At 32.9% G+C, this 20281-nt stretch overlaps 2 protein-coding genes across 4 annotated transcripts in view; both read right to left on the bottom strand.

The window, feature by feature from the left end:
* The window catches only part of LOC135129140 (lachesin-like), a 344494-nt gene extending 335934 nt beyond the window's left edge, over nt 1-8560 (bottom strand). For all 3 annotated transcript variants that reach the window (XM_064056231.1, XM_064056232.1, XM_064056233.1), the window contains exon 1: nt 8126-8560. In XM_064056231.1, coding sequence (XP_063912301.1) covers nt 8126-8216 — 91 coding nt within the window. In that variant the 5' untranslated portion in view covers nt 8217-8560. The remainder of the gene's footprint in view (nt 1-8125) is intronic.
* Nucleotides 939-2545, bottom strand: LOC135129097 (uncharacterized). The gene is made up of 2 exons (XM_064056178.1): nt 2002-2545; nt 939-1937 (listed from the first exon to the last, which is right to left on the bottom strand). Exon 2 carries the CDS (start codon nt 1929-1931, stop codon nt 939-941), a length of 993 nt encoding a protein of 330 aa, XP_063912248.1. The 5' UTR covers nt 1932-1937; nt 2002-2545.
* Nucleotides 8561-20281: the final 11721 nt, after the last annotated feature.

Raw genomic sequence — 20281 nt, 5'->3', positions numbered from 1 at the left:
CTAAAACTGCTTTTCTATATTGAGGTTTTGTTTTGTGAAGAAATTTTAAAAGCGGAGCGTTATTGTGTAACGTGCGCGACATCTCACAGCCAAATGATTTTTTTTATCGCAACTTGCTATTTTTATGTGTTTTTTGCAAATAGACAAAAGTTGGTTCTTCGTCAGGTAAAATATTCGTCCGAATGCGGTAATCATCTGGTGTGTCCTGCTTTAAGTCAATTAGTAAATACGTATGAGGTTTCGATGTTGCATCTTTATAAACCTCTTGTATAAATTTTACGTTTTCGGGAAATATCTGTCTAGCCAAATAAGTGATCTGAGCGCGATCTCTTGGGTTCTTGAAATATATTATGTAATTGGCGTTAAGAGATATATCTCTTTGGCCTCTGCCTTGGTGAAATAAATTTTGCGTTATGTAAAATACACTAATTTGACGATGATGACTACCTTTTGTAAAAATATCCACAATGCTTGCATTCGTCTCACGCATTAGGTCGTCTAATATCATAAGCACCGGTTCGGATCCATCAAATGTGGACATATCCGGTATTCCTTGATGATACTCGATAAAAAGTTGCGATTCTTGATATAATGGCTGCCATTCGTCGTAACACCAAATCACTTTTTTGAAAACGGTATCACACAAATAATTTAAGTGCTTTAAAAATCTGTGAACAAAGTGAGATTTACCACAACTTGTTGGACCAGCTATTATTGCTGTGAAAGGTGCTTTGAATTGATAATCCATTTTAACTTGTTTTCTGTATCAGGTAAAAGAGTTGTTCTCTCCAACAGGTTAAAGAGTAAAATGCGAATTTCACTGAGACGTACAACTTCATATAGAGATACACCTTTTGTGCACAAGTGATATAACAATAATAATAAGAAAAACTAGATTGCTCATTTTATTTATTTATTTATTTATTTATTTATTTATTTTACACAACAGAGGGGCAATTAAAATCATTATGTAGAGTGAAATAGCTTAACTTCTTTTCTATGTGAGATTTTATAGTATAAGGTGTCTTCATCCACATGTCGTATAACATCGGATCATGTTCATAGGTGTCCTGGATGATTGTGATGATAGCCTTGTCCACTCCTTTATCAGAATCACTATTTCCATGTTCCATCAGATGTAAAGCAACGTTTGTTACAAATTGGTCGTAATCAGGTAGTAACTTCTGTTTAAATGCACGCTGTCTCAAATGCCCCAAGAAATATTCTTTTAGAGCCAACAGAGTTCCAATCGTAGCGTGTTGTAGAAAAAGAGATTGATATACATCTTCTTCACTTGTTGATTTGAACTGCAATACCATCCCCTTCTTTAGAATAACGTCATACTTCCTTGTTTCGAACAGCATCACATCTTTCGGAATATCACGAATTTTGTCCTCTGTGAGCTCCAGCTTCTCCAGAAATTCGATAAATTCTTGATGATTAAAAACGGCTGCAGCTGTGAGGCTCGGATTGTACATCTTGATTACTGGTTCGTAATCCTTGAATGGTTGCATACCGATACTTATAAATTTGCTACCGGATCTAGTCAATGGTAAAATTGTTTCATCAACCAATCGATACTTTTCATTTGTTACTTTTCTTCGTAGCTTCTCTTTCTCCAAAGCTTTCGCCGCTGCATCGATTGACTGCTCGACATTGTTCCATTCATCAACAGTTATCATAGATTCACCCTCCATTGCACGCGGTGGCTCGGGAGAAGATGGGAGACTGATTTCAGATGTTTCCATTTTCAGAGGAGGATTGCTCTTCATCATGTTTTGGTGTTTGGTATGTACAGCGTCTTCGACGTTAACCAAGGAACGTTCTTCTTGTGCGTGAAGATCCACACCTGCACTGGTGTTTTTCTTTCTCCTTTTGATGACTTGTGACAACTCTTCGGGAATATCACCAGAACGTTTAAATCCGTACATGTTTATCTACACAAACAAACAAAAAAAATTACTAACCTTTAATAAATAAAACAGAGTTATTATAACTTACCTTATTATTATTTACACAGACACTAGCACTGCAACAACTAATAATAATAACAAACAATCAGACACAACTGACACTTGGTAGAATTGCAAAACGAAACACCAGCTGAAGCGACACAACAACTAAGAGTAAAATGTGTATTCATCACCCTTCTTCTATTTATATACAGTGGTTAACGACTTCGGAGAGGGAGTACAACAAGAAAATACATGCAGAAACAAGTCTGTGCTTGTAGATGATGACTCGTCTGCAAAAAGTGCGTCGTCGGTATGTCTTTAATAACAAAAAGCTAATGGACAAACATCATAATGAGATGTTGCCGTGGGGCTAGTGATTAATGACTTCGGAGAATGGGTATAACAAGAAAATACATGCAGAAACAAGTCTCTGCTTGTAGATGATGAGTCGCTTGCATAGAGTGCGTCATCATTATTGAGCTATTGGCACGGGCTAATGGTCATTACGATCTAATTTTTAGTTAATAATGCAATCGATCAAAGAATTATCAAAACGCTTCAGATATTAACCCACATCAAATCGTATTATATTCAGAATGAATTAATGATGGTGTAATTAGTATTTTAATCATTGATTCAATTGCGTAATCTTAAAACATTATCGTCTTTATGTACATATGCATGCAACCCGCAATACACAATTAAAAATATATATTTAAATTTAAATTATTTAATTCCGATATCAAATTCATAGTGATCTAATTAAATTTAATAATGATATAATTAATTTAATTACGTTCGCGAATAAAAATTAAATTATGAGTAATCAAAATCCATTAAGATCATTATCTTGATTGACAGCACACGTCAAAAATCCATTAAGATCGTTATCTTGATTGACAGCTGTCAAGATAACGTCACCTATCAACATGATTTATTACCCCACTAATCCTAGGCACTATCTACTACTGTGTTTGTGGCAAACAAACCTGACAGCCGCGATATAAAAAAAACTCAACTAACGAATTATTTTCTAAACGAATTATTGGTAAGATTAGAAAGATAAAAATGGCTTAATATTTATTGAACGAAGTTAGAAAGACCTCTGTTTTAGCCAAATGGATATGATCAAATTCGATCCCAAACCAATAAGGTAATCCCTAGCTGTGAGAAACGATATGGTCAAAGTGGGTTGCGCTGAATCAGGTATAGAAGAACAGAATTAAAAATAAATTATCTCATAAGAATACTGGCTAAGAACTTTTCCCTTATGTAATCTTCATCAAAATAGTCGGACCAATTACATTATCCCGAGCCGATGTCTTCTATTAATTCATTATTATTTTAACATTTTTAAACATTTTCGGAGCTTGATTAAAAAAGTGGTCGAAGTTTAATTTCCTCGCCCCTTTTTCGAAACATTATTAAATATGATTTTGCGAATTTTACTTTTTTTATGAAAACTCCTACACGTTCAAATAAAGATATGTATGTAATGTTAAAGTAAATGTAAAGCATGCTACGCGTGTGATTCAAGTGAGTTTTTCCATTACAAAATTTTGTACTGACGTTATCGACATATTTGCAGAGACACATATATCAGTCTTAATATGTATGGTGCAATACAGAGAGATCGAAACAGAAATTAGTCAAAGTTGGCCATGCACGAAAAGCCGTTTGTCTTAGTTTAAAATATTTTTTCTACTTTGCGTTAACAATGGCCTCATTATTAAACCGAAAAGAGTTTAATAATGGGCTCAATTGTTAAACTGTATTTCAGGTGGCGTGCAAGAAGTGGGGCCCCCTTCTTCCATTTTTTGAGGCAAACTTAGGTTAGATTGTTAGTGTTCGGTGGTTAGATGTCAAACTTTGACTTTGTGAAGTCAGCCACAACGCTACAACTAACCTTTCGAATTAAAAGGCCCTAAATTATAACCTTGAATTTTTATTAATTTTTTGTTACCGATCAGATGCAAAGTAGAAAAAATAGTATATTATACTCGTTTAATAAGACGCATTGTGGCACTTATTCCTTTGGAGCACTCCTCGCTGCGCTCGTCGTGCCCCAAACCCATGCGTGCCACAATAAGACGTCTTATTAAACTAGTATAATAATATACTATTTTTATTAAACGTCACGTTGATAAAAGTAATTTGGAATGTTATCAAACGAAATTAAAGCTTTTTTGTTAGAATCTTACATCAGAAATGGGACAAAATTGGAAAATGGTCATTTTGATTCATTTTTATGTGTTTTAAAAGTAGGTGTTATAATTCTAATTTTAAACTGTCATTTTAACATTTGATAAAAAATTTCAATTACGACAAACGGCATGTCGTGCATGGCCAACTTTCACTAATTTCTTTTTCGATCTCGTGGTATTAATAATATTCGTGGTATTCCCAAATTTTCGGGAAAATGGAGTAAGCCGATTCTGCTTTAATCAATAAAATAAATTTACTCATTCATTAACATTTTAAGTTTTTTTTATTAGTGTATAAGCAATTCTAAACGAAAGGTGAATCTTCGTGGTGCGCTATAGTACGAAGTTGGAATCACCAATTTCACGAGCTTAGTATACAATTTTAGTCACACTCAAATAAAATCTATAATTTCAATGAATCAAGTCTAAAAAAATGCTCACAAAATATATGTAGATATATTTTTGTAAGTATGCAATAAATTCATGTGTCACTGACATTGTCATTGCAATATTAATGCATAATGGCAAATACGTAAATAAATTTTCGGTATTCGTGTAATTTCTATTGTTTGTGCGGCTTCTACACCTCAAGTCATGTCGGATACTAAATCTGCCTTGCTCGATCGTAAAAAAGCACACGACCTTAAATAGTTGAAACATTTTTAATAAATATAATGAGGGGTTCTATTTGTACTTGTAGCGGGTTAACAATGTAAAATGGTTCATTATCGAAGTTATTGGGATTAAACAAAAATGGTAGAAGTTTATTTCGACAGAACTTCCCTTGCCGCTGAAGTACAGTCCAATAAATTCCGCAACTGCGTTAAAACAAAGAAGCATGCTATACGTGTGTTTTAAGTTAGTTTTTCCATAACAAAATTTTATGATGACGTCATTAACATAAATAGCACTAGTCATAGTGCATCAGTGCAAGAGGAAAGAAGAAGCAGGCAAGTGTGGCGTCGAACGTTTTTTTTTTGCGAAAATTTGAACGTTTAGGGAAAAACTCAAAGCGGATTCGTACATCACAAGTATAGGAGTATGTTATTGTATAACATTTAAATCATTTTAAATTAAAATCCTTTGTAAAATTGTTGGTGGAGATGATTAGACAAATTTTGGTTAGCGTTTTACTATCTACATGATATTCCTAATATAAATACATACAAAATTTGACAACAATCGGTCTACAGTTTCGGAGATTATCTGTGTAATAAAAATTGACACAGAGGAAAGACAGACAGACGGAAAGGGGAGACCATTTTTTTCGTACTCTAGCTAGAGGTCACGAAACGTTTAGAAAACTTGAAAGTGGCAAGTCGTCCGATCGACTCGATTACTATACTTCCATTGCTTATGCTCAGGAAGTAAAAATCAATATACATAAATAAACATTTGTATTATTAAATTGTCTACGCTTTGTTTTTTTCTTGTTTCCACTTCGTATAGGTATTGCGATAAATAGTTTACATGATCGCTATTTTTGAATTAAAAACATTAAGGAAATTGTAAAACCTACAATAACAGTGTATTAAAAAAATAAACTGTCTACTCATGTTTGCAACATAGAATATTCTACTGTTACCATTTATTTTATAATAAGTAGTAGGACACAATTTACGTTATTGGTAACTTCCAAAAATGTATTTGTTTTATTTGTTGAGAATATATTTTAAAATATTTCTTATTCGTGACTTACACAAATTTTCTTCAAAAATGGGATATTAAAAAAACTTTTCAAGAAAAAAGTTTTCCACCTCGTTGATGAAGAGCGGTAGCGTAAAATTATAAATAGTTTTAACCACACTTGACCGAAACAACAAAGCCATTGTAGTCCTGTGTCTCCAGATTGTGGCTTTCCTTCTCTCTATCCCTTTAACAAGCCTAATTATCATATAGGAGTTATTTATTTCGTCTTGTAAATAGATTATTGTTTCAATTTGAGCAGTGTGTCAAATTTATTTGACAATTGATATTTGCACAGAAAATAAATTGTTATATGATTTAGTGATATCTTAAAACTGATCTAATGTAAGTATTTCGGTTTCACCTGTAATGGAGATATCAATTTTTTTAGACTGGACATGTTTAACATATGATTCATGTTATGTGAAGGTAAAATGTCAAGGTAATTTTAACGAGTCATTTTAGGTTAAATAACTTATATTAAAATATGAGTAAAAATATAAATAAATTGACTATATGAATTTAATGAATACAATATATATTGTTACAATATATTTCTTAGTTTTGTTTAGAAAGTATAAGTAATTTATAAACCCATTTATTGATTGGTGATAAATTTAACTGATTTTTTTTTAAACAAGTGTTGGACTTGCACTTTAGTGTATAAATTTATTACCATGCTCCCTTTACAGAATTTGACACGAACTTGTCAAATTATAAATTTAATGGTTGTCTCAGTGTCAAACGACACCACACACATAGGTACAGGATTCGTATGAAGTCCGGGAACGATTGAAGTTTATTATTAAAAAAGCTTTTTTTTGAAAATTTGGTATGGATATATAATTAAACATGGCGACTTGATTACAATATTTTTCCTTTTTTTATCGCTTTCGGTTTGACACACAAGACCGCCCACTTTTTTTTAACACCCAGATTTTTTTGACATTTTCTGGAGCAGATAAAAACACTAGTTACAGAAATTATGAACATGTTTATTTCTACTGATACAAAAAATTTAAAAAAATTCACAAAAAAGACCTAATATTGTAAAATCGCGTCATCTTTGAAAATACTAATAAATAATAAACTTACTATGTGTGGGACTACAATAAATGTTCAAAGTGTTCTCTGTTTACAATTTAGCGGCGATGTAATCGATTAACAAAACGTGTAAATGATTTATGTATGATTTTACAATATTAGGTGTTTTTTGTGAATCTTTTGTATCAGTAGAAATAAACATGTTGATAATTTCTGAAAGTCGTTTTTTATTCTTCTTCAGAAAATGTCACAAAATTTTTGTATTTCATTAAAAAAAGTAGACCCTGTCTGTCAAACCGAGAGCGATAAAAAAAGGAAAAATGTGGTAATCAAGTCGCCATGTTTAACTATATTTCCAAAGCAAATTTCGGAAAAAAAACTTTTCAAATAATAAAGTTATTGGACCGTTCCAGGATTTTATACTAACCCTGTACATATACAAACACTTTTAAAAATTTGGAAAATATTAAGCTTCACCTTGTTACTGAAGTTGTTTTGCGTGTTACTTCTTTCGGTTTTGCTTTAGCAAATAGAAATAGCGATAACTGAATTTTAAAACACTAAACTTCAAGGCTTCCCTACAAAATAATTCTAGTTTGCAAAAATCCATACACTATGTTTAAAATATGTATCAAAATGCCTATTATTATAATATATTCAAGTCAGACACTCTTCCATCTGACGAGCACTTTACGATTTTGAAGTGAAAGCGAGGCGACAGGTTGGTCTCGTATTACCGATCTGCGAAAGGGATACAAAATTTTAAGGATTTTGTTTTGTTTCTTCTTGTACCATTTATTTTGTTTTAATTTGGCGTTAGCCCATTCTAGATATCTTTAGGTGTAATGGTGGTGTCTTGTACTTAGTCTTACGATAAAAGATAAAAAACTTTTATTATTATTACTAATTTTGAAATAAAAAAATAAAAATAAAAATTATTCATGCAATATTAGGTTTCATATTTCACAAAACTTATTACTACGGAAATAAAAAAAAAATCATTACAACATACTAGTGTTCACCGGAAAATGTATTTAAATTCCACACTCGAAAAGTAAAGTATCACTAGAAATGTTAACTTTTTTTAGTTTTTTTTATACAATAAAACACCTAAAACTCGCGTCTCAACAACGTGTTTAATACCCAATACATGGTTCAAATTTATCCCCATTCTAGAACACTAATTTAATTATTAATAACTCGCTTTCTTAGAAGACAATATCACACCTAGCTCACCTTGAAACGCCTGCTGAGACGTCACCATAAGCGACGTAAAGGGCACTAGAAGAAGCCCAAAACCTCTCCAAAAAGGAGCCTTTGTCGCCATTTCTCGCCTAGAAGCCTTCTTACATTCTAAAAATCCGGTCCCTCACACCGACACCATGCACTTCGATACCAATCGATCGAAATCTCCCAGTATATCACAATTTTGTCTGCAGTTACAGTTCTCCACATAAATCTACCACAGTAACAAGTGGTTTCTGATTTCTCCGGAAGCCCGAAACCTGAAGAAACTCGAGCGTTTTTGCTGGCCGCGATGATCGTACCGGACTAGTTTGCCCGGATAATTTCCTGCTGAGAAACCAGTAATTGTAGGTGTAGCGCGCTAAAGCGGTGCACTGCGACTCCGGGACGCTCCGGGGTCCGGATTATCGCACAACACGGAAACGGGGCGGCCGTGAACTGGCTTTCGGCAGCGGCATCGCTCGTATTTCAGTTTACAGGATCCTGATACAGAGGCATGCGCTCTTTGTGCCAATCCGTCCCCATATCCCACGGCCGTTTTTCCTAATTCGCACCTTGTTTTACTAAAGCGTAAATTCGTGTAGCTTGAACTAGGGACATTTTGTTTTTGTTGTTTAGGACGTATGAAATCCGACATTTTGTTTTGTTGAAGTGGTTAGAATACCGTTTTTAATTCGAGATTTTAATTAAATAAGCACTGTGTTTTAACACAGGCAAAAAGAAGATAAAATTTTTTGATACCAAACAAGTATCACATTTGTGGATAGTTTTGCAGTTACGGTTGAATAACTGTTTAAGTGAATGAAAAGCGGAAACAATTAGCTTCAGGTTTTCAAGTAATCGGTCACTTTGGGGGCGGATTTCATGATCGAAATGCTTTGTGGTGGGAAAATCACCTAGGGTTTATTAATAATTAAAGAGGTCGGGTGTTTGTAGCACCCCCAATCAGCTCAGTAAATTTTCACAAGTTTCAGTGAAAGTTTAGGACCACTTGTACACTTGCGGTTATTAAACATTTATCTTCAATGGGACGGTGGGAGTTGGGCGAAAGTGTTTTACAAGCCGTGGGGTTTTACTATGTACATGGATGACTAAAATTATAAGAAACTTAAAAGCTTTTGCTTATGAAAACAAAAATAATAAATGCGAATAAAGCTTCTTAAGAAAAATATTATTAGCCAGACTGTAAGTAGAATTGAGTTTTTATAGTTATACATTAAAATAAAACTACTGTTTTTCTATTGTTGGTGAGTTGTTAAAAAATTAGCATTTTAAAATATTCCATCCAATTCAATAAAACGTTGAGCCAGTTATTTGGTTGGGGGGGGGGGGTATTTCATTATCTGGTATATTATGCCTTGTATTCATAAACATTAGCAAATGTTTTTACTCCATTTCCATTGCTTGCTTACCAACAATGTTTACACATATCTTTTTATTTCCAAGTGATTATTAAAAAATTGGTCTAAAGTCGCTTAGATAGTCCCTAAAGTACAGGAAAACTAAGAAGAAATAGATTCTTCTACAATAAAACATCCAGCTTTTTCTAAAAGCAATAATATTTGATTTCGCAAATTTTACTTTTTTATGACAACTCTTATAAATTCAAGTAAAGAAATGTGTGTAAGGCTAAAGGAAATGTAAATAAGTGTGCTTTCTTTTACAAAATTTTGTGATCTCACCATCAACATTTTTGCAAAGACCCATGAATACATAAATTTGTATAGGTCTGCACCTACTAACAGTATTGTATTCTTAAATTTTCGGGAAAATGGAGTGAACCGTTCCTGATTTAATTAATAAAATAAATTTCTCTTAGGCCTGTTTATATTCTACCTATTGTTATCGTTGTTTGGCGTTGCTAAGGGTCCAGTATTTCACTAAATTTTAAATTTTGATCAAATTTCTTGCTTCTCTATGAATTTATTATAAAGAAGGAAACAATAATAAGTTCTGCACAACATTTGCTGCCCTTTCAAGAATTTTTTTCCGGGATTTCCATTTTTTTACAAAACTTCTACGACTTTACGTAAAGATGACGATTTTTTTCCAAGATTTACAGCTGTTATTTACAATGCTGACATAGTAATGCCCACCAACTACACATCCTACATACAAAATGATGTTCTAAAATGAAATTTATTATTTTCGGATGGAATATAAGCAAATATAAGAGAAAACTTAATATTATACGGTTAACAAAAGAACCAGTAAATGCTCGTGAGTCAGTATAACAGTATTTTTGTCACTTGTATAATACATAACTATTACTCAATCATAAATTTTTTTGAGTTGTATAAATAAGAAATATGTATATGATAAATCTCAGAATGGAGTCTAACACATTTTGCACATTCTAGACAGGATATATTCGGCAAGATTTTGAGATAATGTTATCAATTTTAGGGGAGGGGGTACACCGATATATTTTGCTAAAAAACTTAACATGCTTACGAAATCTTTAAAATATCTACAAGATTTCAAAGCATTCGGGTTTACAGTTCCTGATTTAATCACTAAAGTAAATTGACCGATTCCTTAATTTTTTTGAGTCACAAGCAGTTTTAAAAATATCAATGCAATGGTAAATGACAAATATGTCTCATCATAATTTGCGCATTTTAGATAGGATTTAACGTTGTAAATTTGGGGGGGGGGGGGGTATTTTCAAAGAAAATTTACATGCTTACCATCTATTTAAAACGTTTGCAAAATTTCAAAGCACAAAATATTGTTACACAATTTTGAATTTTCTTCCAAAAATCTGCATGTCTCGGGTACATGAACACGGACTGGTAAACTACACATGTAGGATTATGTTATTTGATACAATTTAAAACCCATTTACTATGTACAATTTTGAGCTGAAGTTCTCACGTTGTTGGTGGAGATGATTAGACAAAGTTAGGTTAGCGTTTTACGGTTTTACCAAGTAATCGGTCTTGCAACTTAGATGATTATCTGTCTAACAAAAATCGACACAGACGGCGGGTAGACACCCAACCACCCAGGTAGATAGACAGACAGATGAAAACGGGAGAGCTATTTTTCGTACTTTAGGAGTCAAGATCCATCGAGAAAATAAGAAAGTAGACAGTCGTCTGATGAACTCCATTACAATACTTCGTTAGCTTAGGCTCTGGAAATAAAACCATAGCTGTGGATCATTAAAATACTGGTAGAGAAGATATTTCAGGTGAGTTTTTCCACAAAAACAATTTGTAATGACGTCATCAAACATTTTGGCAAAGACACATGTATAAATTTGAAGAGGTGCAGTGTAATACTAATAGTAACAGTACCGCATACCGGAATTTTCGGATAAATAGGATGCGCCGTTCTTGATTAGATCAGTAAAATATTTTGCCTCATTCATTAATTTTTTTTAGTCACTCAATGTAACCATTATATACACGATATTCCACACATACATATACATTTTGATAATAATCGGTCCAGTAGTTTCGGAGATTATCTATCTCATAAAACTCGACACAAACAGACAGACGACAGACAGACGGAAACGCGAAACTCATTTTTCCGTTCTCCAGAGTTCATGAAACGCTTAGGAAATAAAAAGTATTGCAATAGGGCCATTTTAATAAGTATGTATTTGATGTGCCTTGGCGCTTGACGTTCATAGAATACCAAAATGCTGGTTTCCTGTAAGTAGATATCGAGGGTAGGTGTAGAACGAAAACCCGATAAGTGAATTATTCACTACCATCATGTAATCTTAACACAATGAATTTGGCATTTCCTACAGAACGCAAGCAAATCTTCCTAGTTATTTGAGTCTCCTTGTTATTATTAGTGTTTTACTTTCTGTATAAATCTTACTGCACAAATTGATTAAATAACTGTTCCGAATTTTCGTCACTTATCAGGTTTTCGTTATACCTATACCCTCCACAAATTGTGTGTTGGTTACTTTATTAGTCAGATATTTTCATAAATTACCCAACAATTAAGTACTTTAAAATTTCGCAAATGACTTCAGTTTCCCATGTAAACCGTGAACCTTAATCAACAGTTGCCAATTCGTTACCCTAAAAACCTCACATTAATAAGCGTGCAACAGAAGATTGATCTATGGATTTGGATCAATTACACAGTGTTATTAATAAATGTGTTTTACCCTTTATTTGTAGAACTACTTATCCAACTTCTTTAATTTTGTGTCCCCACCACAAATTTAAGCACACAGATCACTCATAATTTTTTCTTCAATCAAAAAATATCATTTTCCTCACAACATCCAATGAAATCATTATTTTGGTGGTAAAAACCACCAGTGAAAAAACAGGTCAACTGTCAAAATCATTTTTATTAAAAAAATTAATCTTTAACATTGCAAAAAAGTCAATTATAATAGGTATAATTATTTCCATTAGATCAAGGAACTTGAGATGATGCTCCTGCTGGTTCATTTCGTAAACAATTTATTATTCTGGAATGACATTATTCTTCGTCCATCTGCAGATACGGTTTAGTGGAGGCAACCGAACTATGTGACGTGGTTTTAATTAATGCGCGGTTATTGGGGCAATATAATAATAAGTAAGTACTTTGATTTTGCATTGGATTTCGTTGCGCGTTCGTTTATTTGAATTTTCACTTATAATCTCCCAAGTGCAATTATTGTTTTCGGAATTTTTTTCGAATGCATTCCAATAATGTATTAATTAGCCCGAGTGAAACACGAGGAGTACCAATTGTTCGCAGTTTCCCGCAAATTATTAGTTATAATAATAATTGTGTATTTCATTTTAATAAAAAAAATTTCTCTATTTATGACGCATAATAAAAAAATGCAACTTTTAATATTGAAGGGAACAAAATTCCTAGGAAAAAATCATTTTGGCTAGTTTATATTTTCCTTTGTATTCCAAAGAATTTTCTTGGCTATATAACTATTTTTTGTTGTTTGCGATCTTTCCAGTGGTGATTTTATTAAATAATAGGAGTAAATACTAAATACTTAGATACCTCCGAATCCACGCAATCAATTATTATTTTGAAATTACTTGTAGAACTATAAAATTATCACGAACGTGGAAAATTAAAATATTATTTTTAATCATGTTTCACTTTAAATTTACAACATAACACGCACTTTTACTTATAGTTTATCAGTTCGCCCTTTTTTGAAATTTAGTGTTACAGTGAATATTGGCCACGCTGTTTTAGAAGCAATAACGAACGAAATCATGAAATCTGGTAAATATTTCATTGCTAGAATAGATAGGTTTATAGTTTTAAGTAACAGTGAGTATCGAACTACGACGACATGAATTTTTCTTCGACTTTTGCAGGTGTAAATGAAAACTGAGAAAGCTGTTTCATCAAATATTCGTGTCAGTTGTCGAAAACTATTGTATCCGAGCTATTTTACTACCGAGATCTTCACCGGAGTTCGCATTTTCAGTGCTGTTGCTTTACTTTCATGTATTCTTGACGATTGATGACCCCTAGCAAAGAACACAGGCCCTTCGTTTCCGTCTCTCTGTCTAGCTCTCCCTTTCTATGTCTGTCTGCTGTTTGTGTTAATTTTTATTAGACCGATAATCTCCTAAACTACCGGAAGGATTTTCATCAAATTTTAGATGTACATAATATGCCAGGAGTATCGTATAGATGGTTAAACACTAAATAAAAGGCCATTCCCATTAAAATGTAATCTAAATTTTATAAAATAACATACCTGTGTACTTATGGTTTGCGAATCTGCCTTGAGATTTTACTTCCCGAGCATGTGCTTAGATCTTTGAATCTCTTTTGCATAATACTATCTATTACCAGATTAAACATCATTGAAGTGATGCCCAACATGAATTCGTTCAAGGCCGCTCCACAGTTACGAATTGTATGACCATTTCTCAAGATCTAGCTAGCAATTTAGACAATAACTATCAAACCGATGTTGTGTAGACAGATTTTTCAAAAGCATTTGATCGTTTGGAGCACGGTATTTTGCTACGAAAACTCTTAGAATTCGGTTTTTCTGAAAAATTATATTTACTTTTCACTAGTTATATTACTGAACGTAAATGCTTTGTTGAATGCTGTGGCTTTCGTTCATCCAATTTCACTGCTACCTCAGGCGTTCTTCAAGGCTCCATTCTTGGGCCCCTAATTTTTAACATTTTCATAAATGACATTGTCAATGATATCAGTTCTTCTGTTCTTCTGTACGCTGACGATATGAAACTATATCGTCGCATTACTAGCATTCAAGACTGTCTAGTTTTGCAATCGGACCTAAATAAGGTACATTCATGGTGTTCAAAGAATCTTCTTCAATGAAACTATAAGAAGTGTTATCTCTTATCGTTCACCTTATTAAGAGTTTTGATAGATTTTAACTACACCCTCAATAACAATATTATTTTGCGACAATCTCAGGTAATTATAATATAGTCTACTATTTAGTTTTGTATTCTGTAATTGGATATTAATATCTGTTGAGTACAATAAATTATTATTATTATTATTATTATATGCTAAGGAAGTATTGTAATCGAGTCCATTGAGCGACTGGTTACTTTCATATTTTCTCGATGGGTCATGACCCCTAGATTATGACCTAAAGTACGAAAAATAGCTGTGTCGATTTTTGTTACACAGATAATCTCGGAAACTACGGGATAGATTGTTGTCAAATTTTGTGCGTGCATTATGAATATCATGTAAAACGCTAACCAAACTTTGTCTAATCATTCCCACCAACAACGTGATATCGTCACCTCAAAATTGAACATAGTAAATAGGTTTTAAATTATATAAAATAACATACAACTACGCGTGTAGTTTATGAATCCGCCTTGAGTTTTTACTCAAGACATCCAGATTTTTGGAAAAATCAAACTTATATAACAACATTTTGCAATTTAATTTTGAATTTGCAAAACCGAATGCTTTTGAAATCTTGCAGACGTTTTAAAGTTATCGTAAGCATGGTAAATTTTTAACCAAACTATTTTTGTTTATCTCCCCAAAAAAATTGATGACGTCATCTCAAAATGTTGCCGAATAAATCCTAATGTGCAAAATATGATGAGCACTTGCGATTTATGACTGTATTCATATTCCTACTTACTGAGGGTAAACTAAGGTTTTGAATATATGGCAAGTATGGCCGAGAAGAATCTAACTAATCGTTTTAGATACCATAACTTTCGAAACTGGTAGATTGATTATTATCATCAAACTTTAGGTGTATTTCAACAATAAAGTACAAACGGTAAAACACTGAATAAAATTTGTGTGTGTATTCTCGCCAAAAGTTTGAACACATCATCTCAGAATTGTAAATGTTCCTTCATCTGCACTTTAATACTTTATCCATATCTTCAACAGTGCGTGTATAGTTTACCGCATCAAAATAGAATTTTTACAATGAAATTTTACAGTTTCACAGTTTAGCGTCGATGAATTTATTCCCTCCTAAAACCTGATGAACCATGGTAAAAACTTATTAAATAATTATTAAAAAATATGTATGTGCTCAGAAGAGAGATTATTTTAGTATTCGTGTTTCTGGGAAACAATTCATCTAACATTTAAGTTGTTTACGAAAATTTTATAAACAAATCTCCATTTAAGAATACACTCTACACACATGCAGTATTTACTGTACCTATTTCAATTTTTAATTAGTTCACCAATTATGGAAATTCTAATATGTTTCTGAACATAATATAATCGAAGTGGATTCATTAGCCACCAACTTTTTTTCTGCCACCGACAGCGTTAATGAATCTTAATACTCCAATCACATTGACGTAAATCTACGTGAAGTAAATAGGGCAACTTCGTTGCTAGCCGCATAAGTAGGTTACTAAGCGCGTAAGTGTTATACTGCCAGGACAAAATAGTATATTATGTACCACGGAATGTAAGTGTCACTTTTGAGGTTGAAAAATTAAATTTGGAAATCGAGGGTCGCAGGGTCCGAGATTATCTAAACATTTCGACACCACGTTGCATACAGTATTTTTCGCTATATCTGAAGCAACTAATTTTAGAAAATATTTCACAAATCCCTCAAGAATAATTGCGCGATTGGATCGTCGAGTAAAGTAAGTAAGGTTTTTTTGTTACTATGGACATTTAAAAAAATTGAATATTAAAATCAACAGAAATCTGAAAATTTCTAAATCCATAATGGAGTAATTCGAAAGAAGGGGACATTTCAAGTACCGCCATGGTTCTGCTGGCGTATTTTCTGGATTTAACCAAGAAATATAAGTCCCCAGCAAGCCAATGGTGTTGGGAACTGTTATGTTATTATCAACTATTTGTTCAAATGAAGAAATTGATATTTCCAAATATCCAAAATTAAAAGCATTCCTAAAAAGTAAAACTACAGGATATCGTCCACAGAAAAGTGAGGTGTTTACGATAGCCAGAAATTGTGGCATTCTTGACTGAAGCATCTGATCAGACTTACCTGATGAAAAAGGTAGATAATTAGAAACAATACAATTTTTCTCGTATAATTATTTAAATAAAGATGAATGTGCAAAATCATGATAGATAATATTATAGACAAGAAAAACTTCTTCCTTGTGAAAATACTGGATTTAAAAAACCATCTTCCACGAAACTTTACAGTTGTTAACAATAACAATGAAAATTTCAATTGTGTTGATTTATTGAGAAAATACATTAATCTTCGACCAAAAAACTGTGCAATTACAAGATTCTTTCTGGAATATCAAAATGGAAAATGTGTAAACCAACCTGTTGATAAAAACAATTTTGCAAGAATTTCTTCGGAGACAACAAAAGACACGGAGGGTGGCAGTCCTCATCAATTTCCAAATCATAGGTAGCAGAATCATTGGCGCATAAGATGGACATAGCCAGTAAAACTTTATACCACAAAACTCAAGACGTCAGTTTAGCTCATACAGCAGAAAATTTTCCTAACAACATCTTAGAAAAAGAAGCACTAGAATTTGAAATAACGGGTTTCAAGTATCTGAATGATAAAAACCTTTCTTCAGTTTTAAATGTTAATAACATCTCGAATTGCACGTTCCATATTTCCATAAATAAAATGGTGTAAAATTTCTAAATTTTAATTTCTAGGTTTTCATACCTTATTCACTTACAGTCTATTACTTACCAGCTCGTGGGGATGTAAGTAATATTACAGCCCCGATGTAACCACAGAAACGGCACGTTGCTTTTAAATTTCTTTTTAAAAAGGCAACTTACACGACAGGTATGTCGAAAAAGTAATGGATGTAGTAGAATGTCAAATAAATGTCAAAACTTACTTTGTATGGTTTTAGTTATAAACGGCAACACACTTGAAGTTTGTTAAATTAACTGTAACAGTAGACTGAGTAATAGGAGCATTTTTTAAAGGTTTATCCTTTGAAGTTATTTCAAAATTATTTACTGTCACATTTTCTTTTACAATTGAGGCAACAGTAGAGAAACTGACATCAACTGACATCATTTTCAATGTATTATGTTCTGTCTAATCTTCAACATGACGACGTACAGTGCAAACTGAAAGCAGTACATTACCATTGCAACAGTTTTTAATGAAAAAGAATTAATTATCACCTGTTTTTCCATACAAGATTTTGTTGACAAGACTTGGGGACTTTGGTTCTTTCCATAAAATAAGGGATCATTAGGTTTTCATTAACACCTTGAATGTTTCGGGATGTGTAGCAGTTTGAAAACGCTTTGTAAGTTTGACATACCGTAATATCGATTTTTCAAGTAACAAGAGAGGCGCAAGATTCTTCTATTGTTCTTAAACTATTTGAATCACTCATTTTTCACTTTGAACACCAACTTTTTAGAAAATTTCATGGAAGTAAATACATTTTTAGCTTTGTTACGACAGAAATGAAAAATACATCCAACGAGTTGCTGATAATTTGTTACAGTTATTTGAGTTACATGGCAGTAATATGTATGTTTGCGAGTATGAGTGGTATTGCGGAGCCGAGACGTCAGTCGAGGCGGAGTAACACGAATAGTCGCAAAAATATTTCATGGACGTGTGCCCCACAAGATTTTGTGGGCGGATAAGGATTTAAATTTATTTAAAGCATAAATAGCTATTTATGGTATAAGTGAATAAAAACGAATTTCATACAACGAAAAAACAGTTTAGCACACGAGGCGAAGCCGAGTGTAATAAATGTAATAATGTTTTTGAGTGGATAAAATTCGTTTATTCACGTGTATCATACAAGATTTTTTCCAATTTCGCAAAATAAAAAAAAAATGTTCAGGTAATTCATTTACATAAATATTAATTGTACGATTACTAATATGATGAACATTTAAAGAAGGTAAACTGCCTAAGCTGCCCGTACTTTTGTCACGGTCAAATTCATAGGATGTTCCCGGCCTTCCATTAGGATTGTTTTACAGGAGGTGGACCATCAAGCGTTGCAAATTTAAGTTGAATATGTTTAGACATCCATAGCAACGAAAATTTCAGTGTTAGTGCGAATTTTTAATTTTTTTACCTGCTTATAAAAGTCTTATTACGCGACTCATTCGGCACTGTTTGAGTTGAGTAATAAAAATTTTTTAGGGGGCACGACCAAATACATTTTGATCAAAAATTTACCATGCTTATGATAATTTTAAAACATCTTCAAGATTTCAGAGTATTCGGTTTTGTAGTTCCTGAGTAAATCAATAAAATAAATTTTCGCATTCATTAATTTTTTTAAGTCATCCTGTATATGCAAATCCAAAAAATATGAATGAAGTGATAAATCACAAGTACAGACTCATCATATTTTTACAGTTTAGGTAGGATTTGTTCGGCAAACTTTTGAGCTGACGTCATCAAGTTTTTGGAGGGGATAAGCAAATATATTTTGACTAAAGATTTATGATGCTCTTTATAGCCTTAAAACATCTGCAACATTTCAAAGCATTCGGGTTAGCAGATTCAAAATTAAATTTCAAAATGTTGTTTTATAATTATGATTTTTTTTCCAAAAATTTGGACGTTTCGGGTGAAAACTCAATTCGGAGTCGTAAACTACATGTGTAGGACTATGTTATTTTATACAATTTAAAACCCATTTACTATGTACAATTTTGAAGTGACGTCATCGCATTAGTGGTGGGGATGATTAGACAAATTTTGGTTAGCGTTTTACCATCTACATGATATTCCTAATAAGTATATATAAGTACAAAATTTCACAACAATCGGTCCAGTACTTTCGGAGATTATCTGTCTAATAAAAATCCGGGACGGCAGACAGACGGACAGACGGACAGACGGACAGACGGACAGACAGACGGAAATGGCAGACCTATTTCTTCGTCTTCTAGGGGTCATGAAAGATCGAGAAAACGTAAAAGTAGAGAGTCGGCCGACGGACTCGATTACAATACTTCCTTTGCTTACGCTCGGGAAGTAAAAGCAATGCAATAATTACATCCGCAGTTCCTGCACATGTTCAAAGTGCTCTTGAAGAAGTAAAAAATGGGTGAGTGCACCAGAAATCGAGTATAAATATTTGAGAGAACAATACATGAAATTACATTTATGCAGTCGTGCCATCCGTCAGTAATAAAAATATCTACTTTAGTAACCTTTTTTGCCGGCGGTAATTCAAAAGCGGTGTTCGCCGGCCGCATGTCAGTTATGCAAAATGGGCAAAATCGGACGGCGGCCAACAAAATATTTTTTCCCACTCCCCTTATCGTAATCATACCATTAATACATTGTTTTCATGGACGTAAGTTCGTTTTACGAAATGATTACGGTTGTTAATGACGACGGGACGTAACTGATTTACTTACGTCCCTTAGGAAAAAAAGTGCATCAGGACACGTGCTCTGTTAATTTATATTTATGGTAATGTTACAGTTTGTAGAATTACTAACATTGTTAACAAAATTTGGGATATTTATTTAGTACATTTTTTGATAATTCAATGCTATTATCACCTTCTTTATCCAGTAATTTAATTGAAATTGACAAATTTCCTTTTATTTGTGTTTATGTTACAGTCAAAGCGTACATTTCAGCGAATGTATACACTGACTAGTCAATGTATACATTGACGTACGGTTTTAGCCAAAGTATTCACTGCGCATGGAAATGGATACTTTTACTAGTAAATGTATACATTTACTAGACAG

The sequence above is a fragment of the Zophobas morio genome, unplaced genomic scaffold, assembly GCF_036711695.1.
Source record: "Zophobas morio isolate AGI-343-1 ecotype UQ-CSIRO unplaced genomic scaffold, CSIRO_AGI_Zmor_V1 ptg000014l, whole genome shotgun sequence".
In the NCBI taxonomy this organism is placed as follows: domain Eukaryota; kingdom Metazoa; phylum Arthropoda; class Insecta; order Coleoptera; family Tenebrionidae; genus Zophobas; species Zophobas morio.
Note: the sequence above shows the minus strand (reverse complement) of the source record. Positions and strands in the feature narration are given on the sequence as shown.

What these genes read in the sequence shown, in the direction of transcription:
- LOC135129097 (XM_064056178.1), bottom strand. Translation starts at nt 1,931, where the DNA reads ATGTACGGATTTAAACGTTCTGGTGATATTCCCGAAGAGTTGTCACAA.